This window comes from Anabas testudineus, chromosome 23 (assembly GCF_900324465.2).
Source record: "Anabas testudineus chromosome 23, fAnaTes1.2, whole genome shotgun sequence".
In the NCBI taxonomy this organism is placed as follows: Eukaryota; Metazoa; Chordata; class Actinopteri; order Anabantiformes; family Anabantidae; genus Anabas; species Anabas testudineus.
In genome coordinates, this window is record NC_046631.1 from 2,470,035 (window position 1) to 2,493,874 (window position 23,840).

Genomic DNA, 23,840 nt, shown 5'->3' on the forward strand with positions numbered 1-23,840 from the left:
TCTCGTGAAATCATGTGTGTGTATATGTGATGTTGTGTGCATTTGACATTTCATACAAATGTTGCGTTATATTTCTTGTTTTGTACAGGTCAAATGTGGAAACTGTTGGATGTTTGTCATCTTCAAGCCCTCAGACAGCACTGCATGAGAAACGGTAAAAACATTATATGTATATATAGATATATAACTAATTGTCCCTGCTTTGTGCTGACTCAGCCCTATTACTGCTGAATGTAATAGCATTCAGCAGCATGTTGAAAGTCACTAACAAGAACAACTCAAAGGCATGGCCTATACTGTAGAATGGATACATATGGACTTTGGCAGTGCACTGAGCCATACAGTTTGACTGAGTACGTAGCAGTTGAGCAGAGAGTGGAAGTTTCCCTTCCTGTTTTGTCCTAAAAAACTGTTCGACCTCCTCCTGATATCTTCTCTTTTTGTGTACATCTCATACTAAACTGTTTGTGGTAAACATTAAGTTTTTTTTAAATATGCTGTTTGTGAATATACGATAGACTCCAATCAATACTGTGGCTAGCCAAAGAAATATGCAGGTATAGACTGTAAAATCTCAAATATAACAAAAATATAAACTTTATAGCTACTGACGACCAGTCAACTGCGACATGATAAACAAAACTGAACTGACCCATCGGATGTGAATTCATGTCTATCCAGCAGTCATTTATAGAAATATATATTTATCAGTTTTAATTGAAAATACAGACGAGTTAGGTCCTCTCTGCAGTTTGGTTATTTAGCTAATGCTTTGCTGAAATTCAGCGAGCACAGATGAAAATACATTTGTAGATAGATATTGACAATGTGGCAGGCAAGGAGGAAGAAAGAGGAGTTCTTGTCCTACTACCTCACCTCAACACCAGTTCAGATCAGAATCAAATTTATTGGCAAAGTACAATTGTGCATTTGGCCGCGGTTTCTAGTGGCTCTCGTCGTACACTCAGCAATTACAGTAACAAGGAACATACAATACGGTTTGATTAGAATAATCCATGACTGATTAACTGTTCATCTGAAGGATGGTGCGTGGAAAGAAACTTGCACCGTTGCACCATCCTCAGTATTTGTGGCCACAAAAAATAGAAATAGATGCACCACAAAGTTGTAGCATATTCCTTTTGTTCCATCTCCAAATCTTATTAAGATTTAATTATCACTTCTTTTATATGTATTGACTCATTTGGTTAAAAAAGTATGATCTTTAAATAAAAGTGATAGAGCGAGAAGCTTCTGCAGCACAGAAACAGACTGATCTGCTGATTAGAACACCCTGAGCAAGGACAAATTAAACAGGAGTCTGTGTGTGTGCTGGGGGATGGAAACACAGTGTTTAAACCTACTGTATGTGTATTTGGGAGTGGGGGTAATTGGAGATCGTATGTTTTTGGTATTAGCATATGGTCCTTTTTATTCTTGCTTTTAGATGTCTTGTGTTTTGTGCTGGACTGCAGGGTTGAGTTCATGTGTTTTGGGCCTTTATTCTATAATTGGTTGTGTGTGGGTGTGTGTGTGTGTGCACTCAGTTGGGCAGGTTGTGACATGTCCATATGAAGCTGTTAGGGAGTCACCTGAAGTTGCTTGGGCACCAGCAGTCAAATGTGACTCCCCACCTTCTGCTTCCACTGGTCTCTCACAGCACAGCTTTGTTCAACACCCTGATCTGATTGGTCTGTGAAGGCTTTGTGAGTCCTAAGATACCAGTCTGTTAAAGGTCCATTGACCCATTTTGTTGAGTACTAGTCAAACAGGACTGGCCATCAAGTGCTGACATAAAGTACAGGTACCTAAAGACTGCACTAAAGTACAGTACTTACATAAATGTATACACAGCAAAACACCTTTGGCAAAAGCTTGTAAACTGATGTTATGAAATATATTTTCTACACCTTTAATCTATTCTTAATAATGAATAAATGGAACTGATCTTAGCATTAATTTGAATGACATTGTCCTGAATATAAGAACAAACAGAGCAGAGACATTACAATGGAAAGTAACAGAAAACTCTGCCCCACAGTGGCGATGATTAGACGTGGCAGGTGTTGCTCGGCTCTTTCTTGTGACTCACTCTAAATCCGTCTGTAGCACTCCCAGCAGTTCCAAACCTCTTTTACTAGCCAGACAGTATGTTTGTACTATTATTTTCTTACATCTTTTTCATCCTTCGTTCCACATTTGCCTCCTACTCGCCAACATAACAGCAGCCGTCTGTGTGCGAGCAGATTGCACCTGCTTTACAAATGTGTTAAATACAGACACATTGACAGCCACCAGTATTGCTTTCAAGCTTGATAAATTAAATTGTGTGTGCTCACTTTATGTATTTGCCTCTCCTCCACCCTGTAAAAATTCCTACTTTGTATATTTTTGAAGGCAAATGTGCACAATCCAAAGAGTACACTATTTTGCTTATTTAAAAGATGCAGTGCTCAGTGCACACCCTTAGTAGATTTGTGTTGTTTGCCCTATGTGTTTACTCACTCTGTCTTTAAGACGAACCTGTATTTAGTCTGTGTACTAATCTCAGCTCTGTTCATTCAACAGAAGGTTGGGGAAGTTCTGCAAGTACAGTACACCGTGCTCTAAAATTGTAATTTAATCTGTTTTCAGTCAATATTGTTATTTCAACCATGAAGAGGCTTCTACACGACCTATACTAACCTATAAGCACATATCTTTTTGTCTATATAGTCATTCAATCTTGGATTTACCTGCCATGCAAATGAGTATTTCCAGCCATAATGCCACTATGTAAACATCTAACTTAAAGCGACTAAATAACCACACAACTTTATTTTGCACAGTTAGTTTGGAGCATGTAAATCCAGAGTATAAAAAATCATGTTGTTAGCATTTATATTCAGGGGCTTGTTGCTACCTGGAACCTTAGAAATGCACATAAAAAACACCCACGTTACAAATCAGAGGGCACAAGTGTTACTGTTATTACCGTCTCTGCACCCGCTGCATTTTGAAATCCATTTTTCTCTGTAAAAATGAAAGCACGAGGAGGCCAGAGGCTGGATTACCGAGAGATGATACACGACTCGATATGAATCATCACACGTAAATAGTTTGGATGGAAAATAAACCTGTTTATCTGAGAGGTGTTATCTATCAGACTGTCCCCGTCAGTCTGAATGGGAAGGGTACCCCTCATTTTCTCATCCACAGCAGTGATGTGATTCAATACAAGAAGAAAACAATTTGGTGCAATTTGGCGTTGAACTGGGCGACCAGCTGCTTGTTAGGGTTCACATGCGTGATGTGTGGGGGTAATGGAGAAAGCTGGAAGCCTGAATTCAGTGTGCTGCAGTGAAACGGATCATCAGCTGAGGCCCCCATTTCTCAACACATTTACTCAACGGGGTCTCCATGCTTAATCCCCAAGACCAGCAGCTGCAGGATGGTATGATTTTACTAAAATGATTTTATATTATTTAGGTTCTGGGTACATTTTTAATTTTTAAAGGGAAATTTCAGGAGGTCCTGTGTTGAGTTTTTGTTCAACGTGCACATTCTGTGCTCCACTCACTCCTTAGTATAGCTGTTTATTGTATAAGGTTGGTAGTATATATGTTTATACTGAAAATCTGACAACTTCCAAGTAGAAGGGTTAGAGAAAAGACTTTATGTTGTAGTAGTAATTATTTCGGTCACCTCCCCAGAAATGTTAACTATACACCCAATGCGATCTGCTCAGTTTAGCTTGCTGTTATTTGCAGGACACTGAGAAACTCAGCACAGTGGCATGAAAAGTCCATCACCAACTAGTGTTTTGCAGAGCGATGTGGAAATAAGGTTTTAGTGGAGAGTAAAAAGTAAAAGTGATGTGTGCTTGTGTGTGTGTAAGTGGGTTGATAGTGGTACTGGAAGATGATCAGAAGAGACCTTAAAGACATAACAGCAAATGTCTCCCTGAATGACTGTTGCCATGGTGACTCTAAAGCTACGTTCAGTGCCCATTAGTGGTCCTGGTAAATAATCGAGTGTAAGTTTTCTCAGGTATGATTCAGGTACCTATTCCTTTGCTATATTTTTTTTATTTAGACTAATCAATCTAATTAGTCATGTGTGTTTCCTTGGAAAACATATCTATATATGATAAATAAAATATCTAAGTGATCCCAAACATTTGAGCTGTAGTGCACATACATGTATTGTAAATATTCCTACGTAGACACTGTAGCACCAGGATAACTAATACTGCTGTTAAAACACCTTTTAGAGGTGCAAATAGCTGAACATGGGAAACACTGTAGGATGCTGTATAGTTACAAACGAAGGTTTCCATACACACACACACACACACACACTTTATTTTGGCGTTCCTGAGCTTCCTTACTCTCGTCATGTTTTCTTTCGCTGTGTTCCATTTGGCCAAGCTGGAGTGGTAGCAGCTGCAGCGGCAAGCGGAGGAAAATCCTCTTAAATTGAGTGCAGGTGGAAAAAGAAGCAGCTAATATGAGGCTGATCATCATTAACTGATGAACAATGGAAAAACACTGTTAAGCGTGTCTCTGCTTTTGAGTTACAGAAAGGCAAAACATACCAAAAGAGGCCACCACTACACAGTAGCCAAAGAAGGAAATATCAAGCTGAAAATAATATTTCTCATCAATATTCAACTGCTCCTCCTTAGTACTGCTGTCCACCTGCCTTTATTGTGTTGCTGTATGCCTCAGCTTTTTTCATGTGGGCCTCGCGCCTCCCTGCCCCTGTCATGTTGGTGACTGATTTAAGTTTCCACCTCCACCTCAGACTCTTTCTTACAGTTACAAAAAGCTAAGTAAACAAGACACTGGCACATTTCATATTTTATTTCAGGCATCCATGCGTGTCTCGCCTTGGCTTTGTTGCTTGTATGCTGAAATGTGATAACGCCAAACATAATTTCCTCATTGATATTGCATAAACATATTCAGACTAGAGCCACAGCATTCAATACCGAGATGACCAAGATGAGCTATAATTAGCTGTTCCGCTCTGGCAGTGTTTCAAACTAATATGATGCTACAACAGTATCGGAGGGCTTTGTGTCGTCTTTCTTTCTTTCGTGGTCATATTTATTTATTTATTTTAAAAGATTTGTTTCAGTCCATTACTTTGACCTTCAGTACCTTCTCTGTGATGCATGATGGTTTCCAGATGGTGCGGCAGCTCAGCTATGACAGATAAGGTCATTACTTGATATTGTTGTTTATTTCCAAACATGGTAAATGTGAAATTTACCTCTTGTCATCCTGGATGGTGTCAATGCAATATTAGTTTTTTTAAGAAAAAAGGGGAAGCGGTGCCAGAGATGAAGAGCTTTCACTCCACAGTACAATATAGTGATAATATTTAAATGTTTGGTTTATTGTATTAGACGTGTAGATTTCATGTGTGTTAGTTATAGACAAGGATACAAGGTTAACTGCTAGTGGTGCCAAATGTTTTACTATGAGCATATCACATCAGTGTATTCTGCACTGCCGTATTACTCATTAATATACCCATCGCTTTCAATCAGGCTGGCATAACTGAGTCAATACAGTTGTATGAACCAATTTTCCAACCACACTGCATTGTATATTATCCAGCTGTATGGCAGACACATCAGTGGACTGTGACCCTGCCCTACACAAAAACCACGTCTACAGACAACTCAAAAACCTGAATCCACATATAAAGCTGAAAAATGAATGTGCTGCCACTGTGCAAGGAAACTTTTAAAAAACTCTTTTAGAACTTATGGTGCGTATTGGACCTTTTCCATACTGTGCAGAATCCTGTAAGAGTTAACAAAAACAGGAACAATGAGAATAAGAGCATTTCTTTAGAGAGAGATGAAGATTATGGTCCACTTAATTATAAGCCTGGCTACAGGACGTGAAAGAAATTGTGGTTGTGGCTATAGCTACAGAAGAACAACAAAGATATTAGTCTCTAATGTGGCCAGTGGACAAGGTTTTCATTAAATCTTTCAGATAGTTTACAGCAGCAACATCCACATACAAGAACTGGAAAAGGGAAACAGTTCACAATACCCTGACATTGCAGTCTCTTCTCTTCTCTTCTCTTCTCTTCTCTTCTCTTCTCTTCTCTTCTCTTCTCTTCTCTTCTCTTCTCTTCTCTTCTCTTCTCTTCTCTTCTCTTCTCTTCTCTTCTCTTCTCTTCTCTTCTCTTCTTCCGTTGACATACTGAACATCTTGAACTCTTAATGTGTCATCGTTCTTTTCTGGCATACCCCAAACTTTTGGCACAAGGTTCCTAGGCAGTATCTGTCTGATGTCATCTAGTTGGTCCAGTATTTGGAAAATTTTGGAAGAGCAGAATGTCCAAGCCTGGAAGCTGAAGACGTGATAGACAGGAGTGGAAGATCTGCAGTTTCAAACCATTTTGTGTTGATTTCCAGAACTCAACTTCACCATAGAAAAATAGGATACGTTCACCTGCAGATGCAAAACCTGCAAGGCTCAGTGAAGCAGACTGTCCATGAGTCTCAAAAAAAGAGTAAAACATAAAGGATTTACATAGTTTGGGCTTCATGACAATAGCAAGTGCAGTGTGTACTGTATATGTTTGTGTTTAATTTAACTTTATTTGCTTCCAAAAACGTTTAACGTTGAAACATTAAACCATTGTAAAATGCTGCAAACTCACGAAACTCAACACTTATACCAAAACAGTATTAGTATCGTCCTTGTGAAATATAAAAACCTGTTTACAAAGAAATAAAATACATCTCGAAGATGCCCTTTGTGTTTAGTTAGTCTTTTATTATACTGAGTGTTTGAATTCAGTCTGTATATTTAGTGCTCTTCAATGTCAGCTTGTGCTTTGGTTTCTGTAATTACTGTCAGGAAGTAGGCACAGTGCCACACCGCAGACTCTCAGTGGTGTAATCTTTTTTATCTTAATGCAAATAGGTCACATGTCCTTTAATATTATTCTAGTTCCATATCATGCAATAAGAGGTTTATAGTGAGAGAACTGTTATCAATATGATAATTGTTTAAGGCCTGTTTAATTTTTTGTTTAAACAGCATAAGCTGTGCTAAGTGTTCAGATCTGAACTGAAGTTCAGATTCATTTCACTCATTAAAATGCAACAGCAAGTACTTGGCCAGCAGATGGCATCTTTTGTGACTGTGTCAAATGCTTAGAAACACCGAAAGCACCCACCTTATGCAAAGTCAACTTGTTGGTCATTGTGGTACATTTAGATGACTTCATGGTAAGTATGTTCCTTCTTAAAAAAATGTTTTTGATTTTGTAGAAAGCAGTCCCTCAGTTTCAGTTTTTGCCATCAATTCTTGTTCTTCCCATTTGAGAGATTGCCAACCAATGAAAAAAGTGCATACCTTAATTATATTTACTACACTGCATGCATACTTAAGTGTTGTACATCTTCTGGTATATTACACCACTTGCAAAGATTACTTTTCCCCATTAAATACAAAACAGACCTTACTCCTGCATACCTAATTCTCAACGTTGTAAAAATGACCTTTTCTCTTCTATACGGTCATTTTAATGCTCTTATATGAACAGATTTCTGTATCAGACATTAGTACTAATCATCGATTGTGCTTTTCCCCTTCCATAAACCCCTGTAATTATTTCACTACTGTGTAATGTTGAAGCCTTTTTTGTCACTTTATTTACTTTGTATTCTTAATAACATTATGTATATCCCTATCACAAGATCTTCTCTGTTTGTAGTTATGATAAACCCCTAATCCCTGCTACTGAGCATGAGCAGATTACTGTTTTTAACAAGTGAACCTGTTCTACCCAATGAAGCACAAAAATCACAGCAATAATTTCTGCAGAGAATTTTTATCAGTTGATTTTTTGAGCTATATTAATATTGGTCATCTGTGTGAATAACAACAGATCTATAAAACTGTCTTTCAACAAAGTCTTTAACTGTAGTATGAATATTATATGAATCTGACCAGTTTTTTTTTTTTTTTGTTCTAGTAATTGTAAGTTCACGCATCTGGAAAAATCCACAAGTGAACATCACTTAGTCCTACAAATGGACTGTAACGTAAGGCCTTTAATGAACACTTGTCGGCCATCTTATCTATGTTCCACCCAAAACCTTTTTTTGTGTATTCTCAACCCATGTGGAACCTTGCTTGAGGGGTGTTCATCTCCACATCCTTTCAGTCTGAGCCAGCAAGCTAGTGATAGTTTAGCTCATCTCATGTATAACATCAGCTCTCCAGCTTCCACTAATAATACATTTGATGGAGAGGTTTTCTCCATCACTAGTGATTAGCAGAAGCGATACAACGTTCCGAGCTTTTCAAATCGTTTACAGCAATTGCATTTTGAAGTACTATTTTCAAGCCTATATAAAAGGGACCAAGTTACGTGATTGTGTCACAATTGTTTCATGAAATGTTTTCAGATTCACCAGAGAAATTCTTTCTTCTGTGTTGAGGCTTTGAAGCATGTGTCAAGTCATTTAGGAAAAACTTGGCAACGCATGTAAAAATGTAATTTTAAATCAAGCAACTGATATTGGATTAGTTTTATCAGTAAACATACGATACACCCCCAGATCTCACAAATCTTATTACATTTCAGTTCCATAAACCTACAACTTAAACCAAACATTTTTCTCCACCCACACTTGGTCTACCCCATGACATCACTGATGATGCCATATAGATTATAAAAAAAGGGGAGGTGGTTGATTGCCTCATTCCTTTGGTTCCTGATCGTTTGGTGAGTAAAACTAGGACTTAACTGATTTAGAAACTCATAGCTACATTAACACACATTTAACTTGTAAAACTCATAACTAAATCCATTACTATCAAACACAAATATTACTTGTCTGTTTTACTTTAACCTAAAAATATTGAACTAACATTATTCCTAACACAACTAAACCTTCGATAGTATGTGTTTGTACAGTTACAGTTAAAACTGGAAGTCTCCCCCACTTTGTCCAGATTTATTTTTGTTTACATTGTAGAAAGCAGGCACCAGAAATCTCTTACCTTAAACTGTTCAGCAGAATCTAACATGCAATGTATTATTTTGCACAGTGATAATGCTCTCTGTGTGTAATTTAGCTGTACATACATTAAAAGATCACGGGTTATGTAGAGAGCCAATGGCGCAAATAAGTAGTTAAATATACTGACATCTATGTGCTTTCATATTTAACTATACACTGATCGGGTCAGGTAAATGTTTTATGATGCATAACTTCACCTTATATTCTTTTTTAAAGTCTGGGATTGATATGATGTAATTTATCAGTGGCATGTTTACTAATATTTACCATACTGTGTGTTGCCCTTTTTGAGATAGTGGGCAAGATTATTGACGTTTTCTGTTGAACTCAGAGATCCAGAGGTACATCTAGAGCTGGACTGCAGGGTACAGACTAACAGACAACATGAAAGGTGTTGCAGTATTTGTGCAGGTGCTGTGTTACCTGGCTGTCACTTATGGTAGGTTCAGGTATTTAACATTTGAGCAAATGGTTCAATATGGATATTACAACATTAAATTGAAGAATTAATGGTTCTAACATCCACTGACATTACTGCGGTTTCTCCTCTCCCAGCCTGGAAGTGCGTCGAGGCACCGCAGCAGTATCCTGCTGCACAGATCGATGCTGGACAGGGGATGGTTGTCATGACGGATCAGCAAAATCAGGCTTATTTCCTGAGTGGATCCACTTGGTACAAACTGGGTACAGTCAAACTTCAGCATGTCTCAGTGGGACCTGCAGGAATCTGGGGAGTTGACACCTTAAATAAAGTCTACAAATATGTAGCTGGTGACTTTGTTCCTTCTGAGGGTAACTATTAATACACAACACACGGATTTCTCCACATTTCTAGTAGAGTTGCAGCTGCTTGCTAATGACATTACTTGTACGTGTGTGTGTCTTTAGGTCTGGCTATGAAGCAGGTGGATGCAGGAGGTTTAGGTCAAGTTGTGGGAGTCTCATTTACTAGCTCTAACAACACTTACTGTCTGCAAAGTACCATCGCCTCGTCCTACTCTCAAGACAGTTCCTTGTACTGGAATTCACTGTCAAGTAGTATGATCTATTACAGCTGTGGTCCACTGTATGGATGCTGGGGAACTGACTCAAGTGATAAGATCTATGTGACACAGGTTGGATACTGCAGCACTGGTAAAATGTTATTTACTCGACAGGTAATCACCACTGATCTCATCACTTCCTGTGTGCTTCTCATGTCAGACATTTCTACCAAACACCTGTGAAGCCAGTGGTTGGTTGGTTGTGGAGGGGGCTGCAAGAATGGTTGAAGTTGGGACTGATGGAACTGTCTTTGTATTGAATGCCGGGGGTGATGTCTACTTAAGGTAAGCTTGTAATACATGCAGTCTGAAAACCTTTTTTTCTGTTGGTATAAATTATGTTTGAAGGAATAGCTTACTGCACTCATCATTCCAGTAAGTAAAATATGTAACACTGAAACACAAAAACTCATTACAATAAATTAAGGCTGTGGTAACATTTTATCACCAGGTAGAGATGTTTTTATGGTAGCATTTAGTTGAAGGGTAAGAAATTCCAGAAAGCAATTTCATTAATTTGCAATTACATTAAAAATGTTACCTTCAAATTGCAAAAACAAAGAACTAAATAATTGTGCAAAATAAAATGTTTTAAATCTACTTAGTCATGAGTTATGAATTTGACTAATATATTCATCTCAACAGAAATTCCATCTCCAGTAGTACTCCACAAGGCTCAAGCTGGACCAGAATCCCAATGTGCTTTACAATCAAACACATAACCTATGACCTAGGCCAACTCTGGGTTGTGACCACTGGTGGTATTATTCTAAAGTGCTCCCAGTAACATTTCCATGTTGTGTGCGATCATCCTGGTATCTTCAATGTTGCAAAACTAATTTCTTTTGGCTTTTTACTCAGATTTGATTAAACTGTTATTCCAAGCTATGCAAGAATAAAATCTAATATTTTACTGCACCATATATTCGAAATGCTGTTCAACTAAAGGGGGCATGTCAGTGTGATAATTTAGGATTATAGAATCGAGCAATCGAACAAGTCAAATGAAAGGAACCAGCCGTTCCATAATTTACTCTCAGACTTCCTGCTCATCATGGGCCTGTACTTACAGGACATTAAACAAACTGTGTGGTACCTGCAGCATGGTAAGGTTACATATTAATGGTGTCTCAAGGAGGGAATTCAGAGGACAATATTAGTAGATCAAAAGGATATCAATATTTTATTTCAGAGGTGAGATGGCTTCCAGTAGAATGTCAGTGTTACTCCATGAGAGGCAATAGCAACACTAAGTTGACTGGGAGTGAGGACAGTGAAGTCTACTCTCAGCAGAAACAAAGGAAGGTTTTTGTGTGAAAAGCAAAATACATGTAACACTTGTATTGTACTTCATATTGCAACTCTAGGACCAAAACTGAAAAAACTTAACTCAGTAACAGATAATGATTAAGTGCTGAACTTTAGTTTATTATCTAAATGTGTAAGGTGAGCTTTATGCAAATGCTGTTGTATAATCTTATCTCAAACACAGTAGAATACATTATGAAACCTGATCTAATGTATATTTATCTTTATTATTTGGAATATGGGATGGGGTGGAAATGTATAAACAGCCTCATGTTCTCTATTATTTAAGTCATTTGATGGATATAATAAGCTATTTTGTTATATTGATTCAAAAATAAGAGTTACACTGCCTATAACCAAAAAAACAGTCACAGCTGGCAACACCATGAGGTCAGCTGACTATATAAAAATACTGAATGAACAGTTTTTCCCATGAATGGACTTTTTCCTTCCTGATGGCCCTGGCATATTCCAAATTGATACTACCAGGAATCATCAGGCTCAAATTCGCACATAGTACAAACATCTAATTTCCTGCAAAGTATAAAGTTTTTCTCATGTTTGCTTTGTACAACAAGTTTGTAAACAGTGTAAATCACCTTCCAGAATGCCAGGAAAACCTGTTATAGTTGTAATCTTATGATTCACACCCCCATGGGACCACACTATAAAACTCGCACAAACATGTGTGGCATAGGGCAGTAGCTCACCAGAGCTCCAGTGGTACCGCCAAAGGTATACTCTAGGCTAACAGACATCATGAAAGGTGTTGCAGTATTTATGCTGGTATGGTGTTACCTGGGTGTCACTTATGGTAAGTCCAGCTTTAAAACACTTTTACATACAAAATCATTTAAGTCATGCCTTTGTCTTCAAATGGATTAAGACTCACATCACTGATGGGTTTTCTCACAGCCTGGACCTGCAAGGAGGCACCACAGCACTATGGTGCTGTACAGATTGATGCAGGACAGGGGAAGGTCGTTATGCGGGACAGGAACAATCAGGCGTATTTTCTGAGTGGATCCACTTGGTACAATCTGGGTACAGTCAGACTCAAGCATGTTTCAGTGGGACCTGCAGGAATTTGGGGAGTTGATGCCTCAAATAAAGTCTACAAATATGTAGCTGGCAACTTTGTTGTTTCTGCGGGTAACTATTAATACACAGCACACAGATATCATTTACAGTATATACAGTGCGCAGGTGTGAATGCTTGCAAACTAAATTAGTTGTACCTACGTGTGTGTGTCCTCAGGTTTTACTATGCAGCAGGTGGATGCTGGAGGTGCTGGGCAAGTTGTGGGAGTCAGTAGCTTCAATGGAATCTACTGTCTGAAAAGTACCATTGCCTCAGCCTACAAGTCAGCGGGTATCCTTAGCTGGGATTCATTGTCAAAGGTTCTAATATATTACAGCTGTGGTCCACTGTATGGATGCTGGGGAACAGACAAAGCTCATCGGATCTATGTGACTCAGGTTGGACAGCAAATCTTTTTACTGTTTCCTGTCCTTTAAATGTCTACGTAAGCACTTCACTGAGCATGACATTCCAATATTTCTTAATGTTATGACAGCAATTTAAACCAAAGATCTGCGAAGCCTGTGGCTGGGCGGTTGTGGACGGGGCTGCAAAAATGGTTGAAGTTGGAACTGACGGAAATGTCTTTGTATTGAATGCGCATGGTGATGTCTACTTAAGGTAAGATTGTAATTTATGCAGTCTGGAAACAATTTTATTAGTACAAATGAGGTAAGAAACACAAAAAAGTCTGGGCTAGTAAGTAAAACATGTAATAAAGACACATAATAACAGTATACCAATAGATTACAGAGATTACGAATGCACACTGTCAGTAAATAAACAGTACGAGCAAGAGCAACCTGCTCCAACCACTTTCTTCCAATCATACTATTTACATCATCAGTGCATGTACAAAACGCAACAACAAATGGAGAATGAGGAAACAAATAGTTGCAGACTGCACACACCCACCAGTACAATATATCCATCTCTTCACCCAACAGAACAGGCATCTCTAGTGGTAATCCACAAGGCACACACTGGACCCAAATCCCAATCTGCCTGCCCATCAGCCACCTGAGCTATGACCTTGGCAAACTCTGGGTCATAACCAGCGGTGGTACTATCCTGCAGTGCTCTCAGTAACATGTTAACTTTCTGCACTATAATCTTTTACATGATTTTGTGTCATGGTAAAAAAAATTGATTTATGCCAGTTTAAATGGTTTCTTATTTAACTGGATCCAGATCATGGTGGTTCAATAATACATTCTTTTGTTGGTTTTTAGTGTCTCTTAATTCAGCAGTGATGCACAAAACTCTGTAACACATATGTGCTTACTCTCTTGAAGTTCATGCAGCACATTGTTAATAACTCATACATATAAAATCTTTCTGGTGTCTTTTCTGTTGCATTAAAAAAAAGGTAAAAATAAATAAATAAATATAACGAAACATATTTCATGTGATTATTTATTAGTGGATTTAATGATTTGGCTGCTGCATAGAAATCTTTAAAAAAGTGAATGATAGTATGATGAAATGATTTTCCCCAGAGACATTAACTCTACAAGTAGGATGTGCAGTCCGTTTAATTACTGTCAAAAAAAAAAAATAAGAAGAAGAACACCTATTGTGTTGATTTCACTCATTGAAATGTAACAGTAAGTACCTGGCCAGTGGAGGACATCTTTTGTAACTCTATATGACTCTGTGGTGCATGTGGAGACACGTGCACACCGTCTGTTTTTTTTTTTTTTCTTAAATCTGATTTTGTAGAAACCAGTCCCTCAGTTTCAGTTTTTGCCATCTTTTCTTGTTCTACCCATTTATCTGAGATTGGAAACGAATGAAAAAGGTGCATAGTGCCACTTGCTGTGTTGGAGTGTCCAGAATCATTGCATTAAACCAATTATCTCAATTATTTTCTGTTACTCTTTTGTTCCTGTTTCTGTTGTTTTCTGCAATCCTTGGATAGTACGTGTTTGTACAGTTACACATTAAAACTGGAACCTCTTCTAAACAAACATTTATCAAGTATGAAGAAATAGAGGTCTCACCCACTTTATTACACTCTGTACCCTCACCTGGGACCAGAGTCCAGATGTTTTTTTTGTTTGCATTGTAGAAAGCAGGCACCAGAAATCCATTACCTTAAACTATTCAGCAGAATAAAACATTATTATTTTGTATTATTTTCTACTCTGTGTGTAATTTATTTGAACATACAATAAAAGAATGGTACAAACTTGAATGAAACATTTACTTCACTTCTGATTCAACAGAGACTGTCTTGTATGAAAATAACAAGATTACAACTCAATTCCAAAACCATACAACACAAACTAAACATTAGTACTAGTATTCAAGTAGATCTCCCCCCACACTTGGTCTACCCCATAGACCATCACTGGTGATGTCATATAGACTATAAAAACAAGAAGTGTTGATTGCTTCCTTCTCTTGATTTCTGAATTGGTGAGTATAAGTAAGACTTAATTAACTTTGAAACTCATAGCTACACCAGTAATTGTCAAAAGCACGATAAATGTGTGCACGTGTTTTACTTTAACACAAAAATATTGATGTAAAACACAGTTTATAGTTGCCAGGATCATTGGTACACTCACATGTTTCAACCTAGCTAAAGTGCTGATTCATGAATGAAACTGAATTGAATTGAACAAAGGGCTGCAAATCCAGATTGATTTTTGTTTGCAGTTTAGAAAGCAGGTGCCAAAAATCACAGGCCCTAATATTTAACTGTGCATTGAGGGGTCAACTTAGGACTTGACCCCTGCCATGTCTTAAGATAAATGTGATAAATGCTTCATGTAATTCATTGTAGCTTTTTATTTTGGATGTGGGAAGTTGTAATGTTAAAATTTTACAATGGCTTGCGCACTCATTTCTACGATGCTGCGTTTCCCTTTTTGAGATGCTGGGTAGCGTATTGAAGTTTTGTTCAACTCAGAGATCCAGAGGTACATCTGGAGGTGGGCTGCTGGGTACAGACTAAAAGACAACATGAAAGGTGTTGCAGTATTTGTGCAGGTGCTGTGTTACATGGCTGTCACTTATGGTAGGTTCAGGTATTTAACATTTCAGCAAATGGTGTTAACATGGTAAATGAAATTGAAGTACTTATTGGATGTTGGAACCATTAACTACTAGCATTACTGCTGTTTCTCTGTTACCAGCCTGGACGTGCATCGGGGCACCGCAGCAGTATCGGATCATGATGGATCAGCAAAATCAGGCTTATTTCCTGAGTGGATCCACTTGGTACAAACTGGGTACAGTCAAACTTCAGCATGTGTCAGTGGGACCAAAACAGATCCAGCTCCTTTTTTGGAGGTGTGACTCCAGGAAGGTGCCCAGTTTCCCTAATCTGGATGACATGATCTCACCTGTTGGGAACATCAGATGTTATCCGTTTATTCAGAGTAGTCTATTAGATAGATTAACCCCCTGAAATGCACAACAAGACATTTAGCCAGTAGGTGGCATCATTGTTGATTGTGTCAAATCGATCAGCTGGTTCTGAAACCTTCAGTTTCTCCATCACTACATAAAACTAGCGATTGTTGGTGACGGTACAGAGTTTTGGGTGTTTCTGTTTTGAAACACAAAACATGTCCTTTCTGTTGAGGAATAGCTTCACATTAACTCATTTTTTTCAAGGTGTGCGTAAAACCAGGATTGTCAGAAAGACGGTACCAATGGAGGATGCTGAAATGATCCATGAGAAGAAACTGAACCTAAAGAGCTGGCAGCAGAGACAGTAATCTGACTCCTGTCGTAGATAGTCTAGATAGTGAAATGCAGCACTAAATATTTATAATTTTCAGTTGTGTTATTTTTATTTTTAACTGAGCCACCTTTAATCACTTTGCTCCATGTTTGTACAGTTAAATAATTTACTACAAGTTAGTCACATTTAATAAATCACCATCCAGTCAAAATAGTGTTAGATTGAGCCGAATATTTAAACAGCTGGCATGTTTCATTTGATCGGCTGACAGGGAGACAAAGGCTGGAGTCACTGGTTTCTCTGTGAATAGACAGGAGGTGATAACAGGAGCAGTTGCCAGGCAATCAGTGAAGTTCAGAAATCATGCACAGGCTTGATGATAGGAATGTTAATTGTCGTCCTCCCCTCCCACTAATGCACACTTTTAGCACCCATTATCCCTAAATTAGACTCATTAGCCATGTTTTAAATGGAGGCACCATCAGTGCCTTTTTTTTCTGTTGTTGTTCCCTCTGGTGGTGTGATTTAGTCAGTGCAACACAAACTGGAAGGCAAAGGGCTGGTAAATTTCTGCAAAAGACTGTGTTAGAGTGGTCTCTATATAGAACATGTGCACTTGAACATCACTATTCAATGCTATCAAAGTGTTATATGAAGTAGTAAATTGATGTTAATTGCAAAGCAGCTCTGTGAGGGACTTTGCCTTTTTTTTTTGTTAAATTGTTTTTATTAATGATAAACTGCTTTACTTTGCACTAGAGCTAGCTCAGGACTGCAGTGCCATTTTTCCCACCTTTTCATCTAATGCACGACTTTGCAAAAGCTCAGCTTTAATTTCACATTTAATGTCTTAATAAGACCCATTCCGACATGTTTACACATTCACTTTTTATAATAAGACAGTTTGGATAGCAGAGTTGATCCCTGCACTGAACCATATGCTGAGTGACTGGCACATCATCAGAGTTTTAGAATGGCACCTTTAGGGTGGCAACCAATCACAGCAGCTCGTTACTCGCACACGTTAACATGGATACAGCATTGTTTGTGTATGGCCTACATCTCCATCACTTCCAGCCAACTCAAGTAACCTGGATAAACTCTCTCTCTATCACTGTATATTATTATTACTTTATTGATCTACTCTAAAAATTAAAATAAAGTGAAATATCTGATCAAAAATCCTATTTCTATATGCAGTTGTATATATATTTATCTCTGAAGGTCCTCTGTCATCACCTGTATGGTTCCCATGGTGCAGCCTCCTCACAGGCATGTGGTGTGCAACACCGCCACCTCGTGTCCGTGCCTGCAGCTGCACCCCCCCCACCCGCTGAGCGCTCACTCGGGCTCGGCGCTCCGAGGTTTTTCTGCAGGCTGCTGCCGCTTCCTCTGAGCCTGAACACAGCTTTCTCTCCCGCAGACACCCGAGGTGACAGGCGTCCCCCCCTCCGCTCTCCAGGAAACACCTTCTAGGAGACGTAAACCAGCTTTTCCCGACGCTTTTTTTCCGCCTTGTGCTGTTTGTGTGTGAATGAAGAGCTGCGGTCATCAGAGAGACAACCTCCCTTCATCAGCTGCTAGATCACCAGGTAAGACAATTCCCCTCATCAACTGCTTACGAGAAACGCCTGATTGTGACACTTAGTGGTGTGTTGCTGGGCTGAGAGGCTGGTGGCGAACGGACAACAGATAAGAGACCACATGGATTGTTCCAGATAGACTGCACCTGCTCCAAGTGTCTGCTTGTTGGGTGTAAACATACAAAACCACTTGTGCAAGGTGCCGTCGGATCAGCAAGGCGGGTTACTGCTCCTTATTTAGGAAGACGTGCTGAAATGCATCTTGGCAGGCTGATATAGTTGCAAGAGGCACAAGGCAAACAACAGATGATTTATTTATTTATTATCTTTTGTGTTTCATGCACAACTTAAATCAGTCACATCCTCATTCCTCATATGCATCCTCTGCTTTTATTGTTTTGTTTGTTTTTTTTAATGAGCAAAACTTTGTCAGCAGAGCCAGAAGAAGATTTTCCCCCTTCACTTGACCACATCCCACTGTGGACCAGTTTTTGGCGTGTGCCTCCCCCTCGATAATGACAAACTTTATGTGAAAGTGCTGCAGACAGGCACCTCCTGGACCTCCATCCATCACACTGCCCTCTGCTCCCTTTATAAGGTCTGAAAGGCGCCTCAAGACTCACAATGCTCCTGTGTTTTACCATTTATGCTGCTAATATATTACCTTGGGGAAAGACATTGTCTGAGGTCTGGTTTTATGAGACTCAGATGCGGACTAGGGCTCATCTTAATCTATTTAGTATCACTCAGACCGCTCTTATGAATGCCTGGAACATTTTTAATAATAGATGGCTGAATAGATTCACTGGCTTGCTGGATCAATTTTTTGTCTGTATGAGGCTGTAAAGTGTGGCGTCATTAAAAAACAATCCAGGCATATTTAGCTTTACCAAAAAATCCATAGTAATCATATGGATTGTGTATAAATGTAGCAAATATCTCTGTAGGGATGTAGTGATGTTGTTGAAGGCCGTTCAAGGGAACTTTCAAGTTCAAGAATAGATTTAATCCAGTTTTTGGATTCATGGGTGCAGCGCTTAAGCCTTCTTTTGATTTCACAGGTTGCAAGAACACTGTAGCCCTCGTCATTCGCGTTTGATCCGGAGAATAATAACAGCTTCTTTATTGCCCTAATTGAATTACACGCCCAAGTCGGGCGCACCAATTATTTCCCTGATTGTGTAACAAGTGAGATGCTGCGGCATCTGGTGTTCCCCTCATCCCACAGGACCAGTGTGAGGCCAGGGTTGGCTCTGGGCCCATTGATGGTGTTAACCCCCTCATTCATTCTAGCAGAAGCTACAGAATTGAGAGGGCTAAGCATTTCATCCCCAGGGAATACTAATAACCCAACCAGAGAGATTTGTCTAATCCTCGCACACTATCAAGCCAGTTGGCAGGCGTGACTCGTGCCAGGACTCTGCATTGATGTCGGGTGTATACAGTGGCAAGAAAAAGTAGGTAGCCCTTTTGGAATTTCATGGTCTCCTGCATTAATTTGTCGTAAAATGTGATCTGATCTTGATCTAAGTCAAGAGTATTAACAAATATAATGTTCCTAAAATAATAACACATAAAATCTAATTGGGCTAGTGCAAAAAGTAGTCAGATATTAACATATCTAGAAGAAAACTAGTTTGGAGGTGTGGACTACAGCTACTTTGACTGAAATAAAACACTCAAACTTTTTGAGTTTGCTCCACTCAAGAACTATATGCTTAAATAAAACATGCCTCACCAAGAGCACAACAAACACTCATCAATGAGTGTGAGAGCCACAAACATGAGAGGTCTAAAACAACTCTGCAGGAAGAATGGGCTAAAATTCCTCCTGTACGATGTGCAGACCAATAAAGTCTCTCAATAAAGACATGAAAGATCCGATTTATTTTTTATTTTTGGTACATTATATTTGTTAATACTGTCAATTTAGATGAAGATCAGATCGCATTTTATGACAAATGAATGCAGAGAACCATGAAATTCTTGTCACTGTATGTGGTCTGGTAGGGTGAATGGGTCAGCTTTAGTAAGCACTTTGATCCACTTAAGCGAAGTCATTAACTGGTGAAGATCAGCAGGTCGGCGGTGTGACAGGTCTGGACTGCAGACAGGACAGTTTAACACCTGGACATCGTTCTTTTTCCTCAGTTTGCTTATAATGAGCTCGCAGACAGGGAAGGAAGCAGCAGTTCTGGATCTTGTTTATCTATGGTTTTTCTTTTTGTCGCTACATGGTAGAGTTTTAACTTGTATCTGCTTCTGCAGTGATGAGCTTTGTTCATTTCCAATAGCTTTTGGGGGCGTCGTAAAGCCCATGCAGGGATTTCCTCTACAGGCTCTTGTCTGTTTTTAATGTCTGGTTTTTAGCCCAGTCCCTTGTGCACAGAGATTTCTCCCTTCTCTCTGAAAGTTTTAATGCTATTTCTAACCGTACATGATGAAATCCAATCCAAATCGTTTGCTGGTGAACTATTTGCCCTCACAGTCCTCAGAGAGTGATGACCTTTGCCCTGTTGTTACTTCTAAAAGACTCAACCTCTTTGGGATGTTCTTTTTCAGATTTCTCACTCTTATCATCTGATTTGTTGTCTTTATACTCGTTACAATCAGATATCATCGGGCTGCAACCAACAATTTCATTATTAGAGTAATCTGCAGATTAAATAACTCATCATTTAGCTTACACCTACTGCCAGATGAAGGATTTCACATTTTAAAGCTGATGGGTTCAAGCTAATTAATTCTTCAAACTTGACTTTGACTAGTTGAATGTAAGCTACTGCATTGCTAAACTGCTTGTACCTTAAATCCTGAACGATGCTGTAGAATAGTCATTTCTTTTTCGCTGCCACTGCCGTCTGTTTCTCCCGTTTACATTAAACCACTAGTGAGTTTCAAACTGAAAGTGCTTTTCTAGATGACATTGTGCTTTTGGCACAAGAACTGGATTAAACCCTGGCAATTTCTGATACATTAGGAGAATCATACGCTCTTTATTGGCTTTGTTGGTTTTGTATCACATTTGCTCTGGTTTCCTTCTTGACTTTGTCTCAGTGCTGTTTGGATATGGTTTTGGCTTCTTGTTGAACTGACTTGGATTTCGCCAAGGTCATCTCTTCTATTACTCCGGCTTTTAATCTATGACATTTTTCTTTTCAGCTACACAGACTATATATTGAACACTTTTGAAATGTGTCCAAAGATCAGACTACTGAAATACCTGGTACTATTTGGAATTGTCTAATTTATTCTTTCATTAAATACACGTCTGCTTATGCAGTTACTTACCTACAAACATCATGTACACTATCGTGGACAGCTTTTGTTATTTTGGGAGATGAACAAAAAAAGGTTCAAATTCTGCGAAGGCAGAAATTTAAACAAGTCCTTAAGTAGCTCGTTTAAAATGAGTAGACTTCAGAGTGTCTGGGTGCTTGTGATGACATGTATGTGTTGGGGTTGTTTATTGTGGTTGATTGTGAGCAGTTGGTGCTGGTGCACGAATTCGGCGCCAATGACCCCAAGGGCCTCAACCCCCATCTCCACCCTCTGTCCTTCTACTCAGCCCTCCATTATCACTGTCACCTCCATTAACTGTTTCATCTAGTCTTCCGCAGGGCTTTGGTCGCACTTCTTTTCCATTTCTCTCTATCACTCTTCTGTTTGTACGTATTCTTTCTTTAATCTTTTATTCTTTACTTTTGTGCTGAGATTGTTTTGAACTCCTTGCTGTATAGATACGTTGTAAATAACTTTATATCTCCTCTCCAATCTCCTCCGATATGCCTTTTTTTTCTCCCCCCGTTCCTTTCATCTCCTTCATGTCACACTTTTCATTTTACAGCTTCTTTCCATGCCCTTGGGTTGTGTCTGTGTTGGATCATGAGGGTAGCGTTTCACCGAGATCAATGACGGCTGAAGATATTTCATTTAAAGTGTCAGATTAAATTAGGCCAAACCTCCATAGACGAGGTTTTAACGGCCTTGATAGAGAGCGGCGACATGCTCTCCCATCAGAATTGATTAGCTCTATTGTCATTTCAGGAGGGAAACTTGTTTGATTAATCTGACCTTAAGTACTACCTGGAGGGATGCCATCTGATGCTCTCATGGATTAAATTTCTTTTTCAAAAGTGACTAATCAGGAGTTGAACATTCTTTTGCCACGTCATTCTCATATGCGAATCTGGGTTAACCCATAAAAATCTGCTCTGTTTGCAAACTACTTGCGGATGCTCAAAGAATTGACTGCGAAGCATTTTTGACGCCAGCAAAGACTTAAGTATTAAAGACTGCTACAAAAAAGGAGGAGGGAAGATAAAAGCTGTGTGTAACCAAAACACAAGAGCACAGGAAACAAACTGTAATTCATGTTTTCTGGAGAGAGAGAGCGAGAGAGAGAGAGACTTGCTCTGTCTCCAGACAGAGAGAATAGGGAATAATAAGAGACACCAGTGAGTGTTCAGGGCACAGAGCTTCATGACATTGATGGCCTGTGAAGCTGCTGTTTGAGGCTGCTGAATCAACTGTCATCACGCTGTGTCCCTGAGCAGCTGGTAGCTGTGGCGAGACACTCCACTGCAGTGACAACCTGAAAGGCCGGGGTGCAAAATGAAGATTTAGCCTCCCTGAAAGTAGGATTTGGGAGTCATCAGAGCCTCACCTTAGGGAGGCTGCAGTAGAAGGTCATACAGTAGTTGAGGTGTGGGCCAGGTGGGTTAGCCAGACTTTTCAAGCACTTTGTTTTGTCTCTGTCACCATTTTTTGAAAGGTGCCCCATCAAAGAGAAGCCAATTTTCTAAAAAAAAAAAAAAAAAACATTGCTGTGTTTCCTCCAACCAAGAAATTATTGAAATTTTGCAGCACCTAAAATCTGGTGCCACGTTGGCTGTTCGGGGAACAAAAGCTTAAAATGGAGACTGATGAACCATGCTAATGTGAAAACATCAATGGCAATAACTTTGAATCAGTTTGCAAAGATTTAAAACAAACTTCTTTCACTTTGTTATTATGGGGTATTGTTTGTTGAGATGAATAATGAATATAATCCATTTTGAAATACGGCTGTAACATAACATAACAAAATGTAGATAAGGTTTAGCACTGTCAATGCTTTCTGGATGCACTGGATGCTAAAAAAAGGTAAAACGCTGTGACTGTGTTTTACCAGTTTTGAAATATTCTCTTGATATTTGTGAATTCATGACCAGTTATACAGACAACCAGGAATTTGCAACAATGCAAGTACTTTTTCTTGCGACTGCAGATACTTCATAGTGAGGGTTTCAGACTGAGATGAATGTCTGGTCTGTGAAATTGATGATGCTAACTTTTTCTACCAGCTGCTCCAACAACCAGTGCTTTGTTAACACCTGATAGTCCTTTTTTCTTTGCTTAGCCTCCACTGCCCAGTGCCTCTTTTAACCTTTAATGGTGCATAGTCAGCAAAGTCGTCTTCACCAGGAACATCCCACTTCAGGTGAACGCAATCCCAAACATTGACAGTGTCTTGAATATGGACCTGTTGAATGCAAATGTGCTCTTCTTGAAACATGGACAGAGGGTTAGAGTGTAGGTCTTTGCTCATGCTGTTATTATTATTTTTTTAATTTCCTTTTTAGGTGGTGTTTAAAGTGTCATCGGGTCAATTGCATGTTCTCAGTGCTTTCATCATTCAATGGTTGCAGTTTATCCTTGAATGAATCCGAATCTGCAGGCTTAAATGGCACCATTACATTGAGTACATAGCGTAGATAGAGGCAGCGATGTGGCAAAGGGAGCAACCTCTGAAAGGACAGCTACATGAAAATAAAAGATGAAAATAGACTTGAAGCTCCACTGGATAGAGGGATAGCACAGCCTTCACCTATTTCCTCTTCGATGTAGTTAGTGTATCAGTGGGCCAAAGGAGAGTTTTTCAGCACTGGCTCATGCTAATGTGTTAATATGAAACATTGCTGCTGTGCACGGCACAAATAGTATGAATCTGCATTTTTATGTCATTTGCTCCAAGATTGATAAGCCATCAGTGTGAACGTGGCAGGCCGAGTGCAAAGCAAGGAGAAGTGCCTGAGCTTGG

At 39.1% G+C, this 23,840-nt stretch overlaps 2 protein-coding genes across 3 annotated transcripts; both read left to right on the forward strand.

Moving 5' to 3' along the window:
* Positions 1-134: 134 nt before the first annotated feature.
* LOC113164927 (fish-egg lectin-like) lies at positions 135-11,018 on the forward strand. Of its 2 annotated transcripts, none has more exons than XM_026364483.1 (6): positions 135-154; positions 9,378-9,485; positions 9,602-9,838; positions 9,935-10,161; positions 10,250-10,374; positions 10,735-11,018. In XM_026364483.1, exons 2-6 carry the CDS (start codon positions 9,431-9,433, stop codon positions 10,874-10,876), a joined length of 786 nt encoding a protein of 261 aa, XP_026220268.1. In that variant the 5' UTR covers positions 135-154; positions 9,378-9,430; the 3' UTR covers positions 10,877-11,018. The 2 variants fall into 2 exon arrangements, with proteins under 2 accessions (XP_026220268.1, XP_026220267.1); XM_026364482.1 differs by lacking the exon at positions 135-154 and adding an exon at positions 8,728-8,748.
* A 176-nt stretch (positions 11,019-11,194) lies between these two features.
* LOC113164928 (fish-egg lectin-like) lies at positions 11,195-14,178 on the forward strand. The gene is made up of 5 exons (XM_026364485.1): positions 11,195-12,211; positions 12,313-12,549; positions 12,656-12,876; positions 12,975-13,099; positions 13,426-14,178. Exons 1-5 carry the CDS (start codon positions 12,157-12,159, stop codon positions 13,565-13,567), a joined length of 780 nt encoding a protein of 259 aa, XP_026220270.1. The 5' UTR covers positions 11,195-12,156; the 3' UTR covers positions 13,568-14,178.
* The last annotated feature ends 9,662 nt before the right edge of the window (positions 14,179-23,840 follow it).

Excerpts from the sequence above, each read along its gene's own strand:
- LOC113164927 (XM_026364483.1), top strand. The coding sequence starts at position 9,431 with ATGAAAGGTGTTGCAGTATTTGTGCAGGTGCTGTGTTACCTGGCTGTC. Across the intron at positions 9,486-9,601 it reads TTACCTGGCTGTCACTTATG|CCTGGAAGTGCGTCGAGGCA; the intron begins GTAGGTTCAGGT and ends CTCCTCTCCCAG. Across the intron at positions 10,162-10,249 it reads ATAAGATCTATGTGACACAG|ACATTTCTACCAAACACCTG; the intron begins GTTGGATACTGC and ends TTCTCATGTCAG.
- LOC113164928 (XM_026364485.1), top strand. The coding sequence starts at position 12,157 with ATGAAAGGTGTTGCAGTATTTATGCTGGTATGGTGTTACCTGGGTGTC. Across the intron at positions 12,212-12,312 it reads TTACCTGGGTGTCACTTATG|CCTGGACCTGCAAGGAGGCA; the intron begins GTAAGTCCAGCT and ends GTTTTCTCACAG. Across the intron at positions 12,550-12,655 it reads CAACTTTGTTGTTTCTGCGG|GTTTTACTATGCAGCAGGTG; the intron begins GTAACTATTAAT and ends GTGTGTCCTCAG.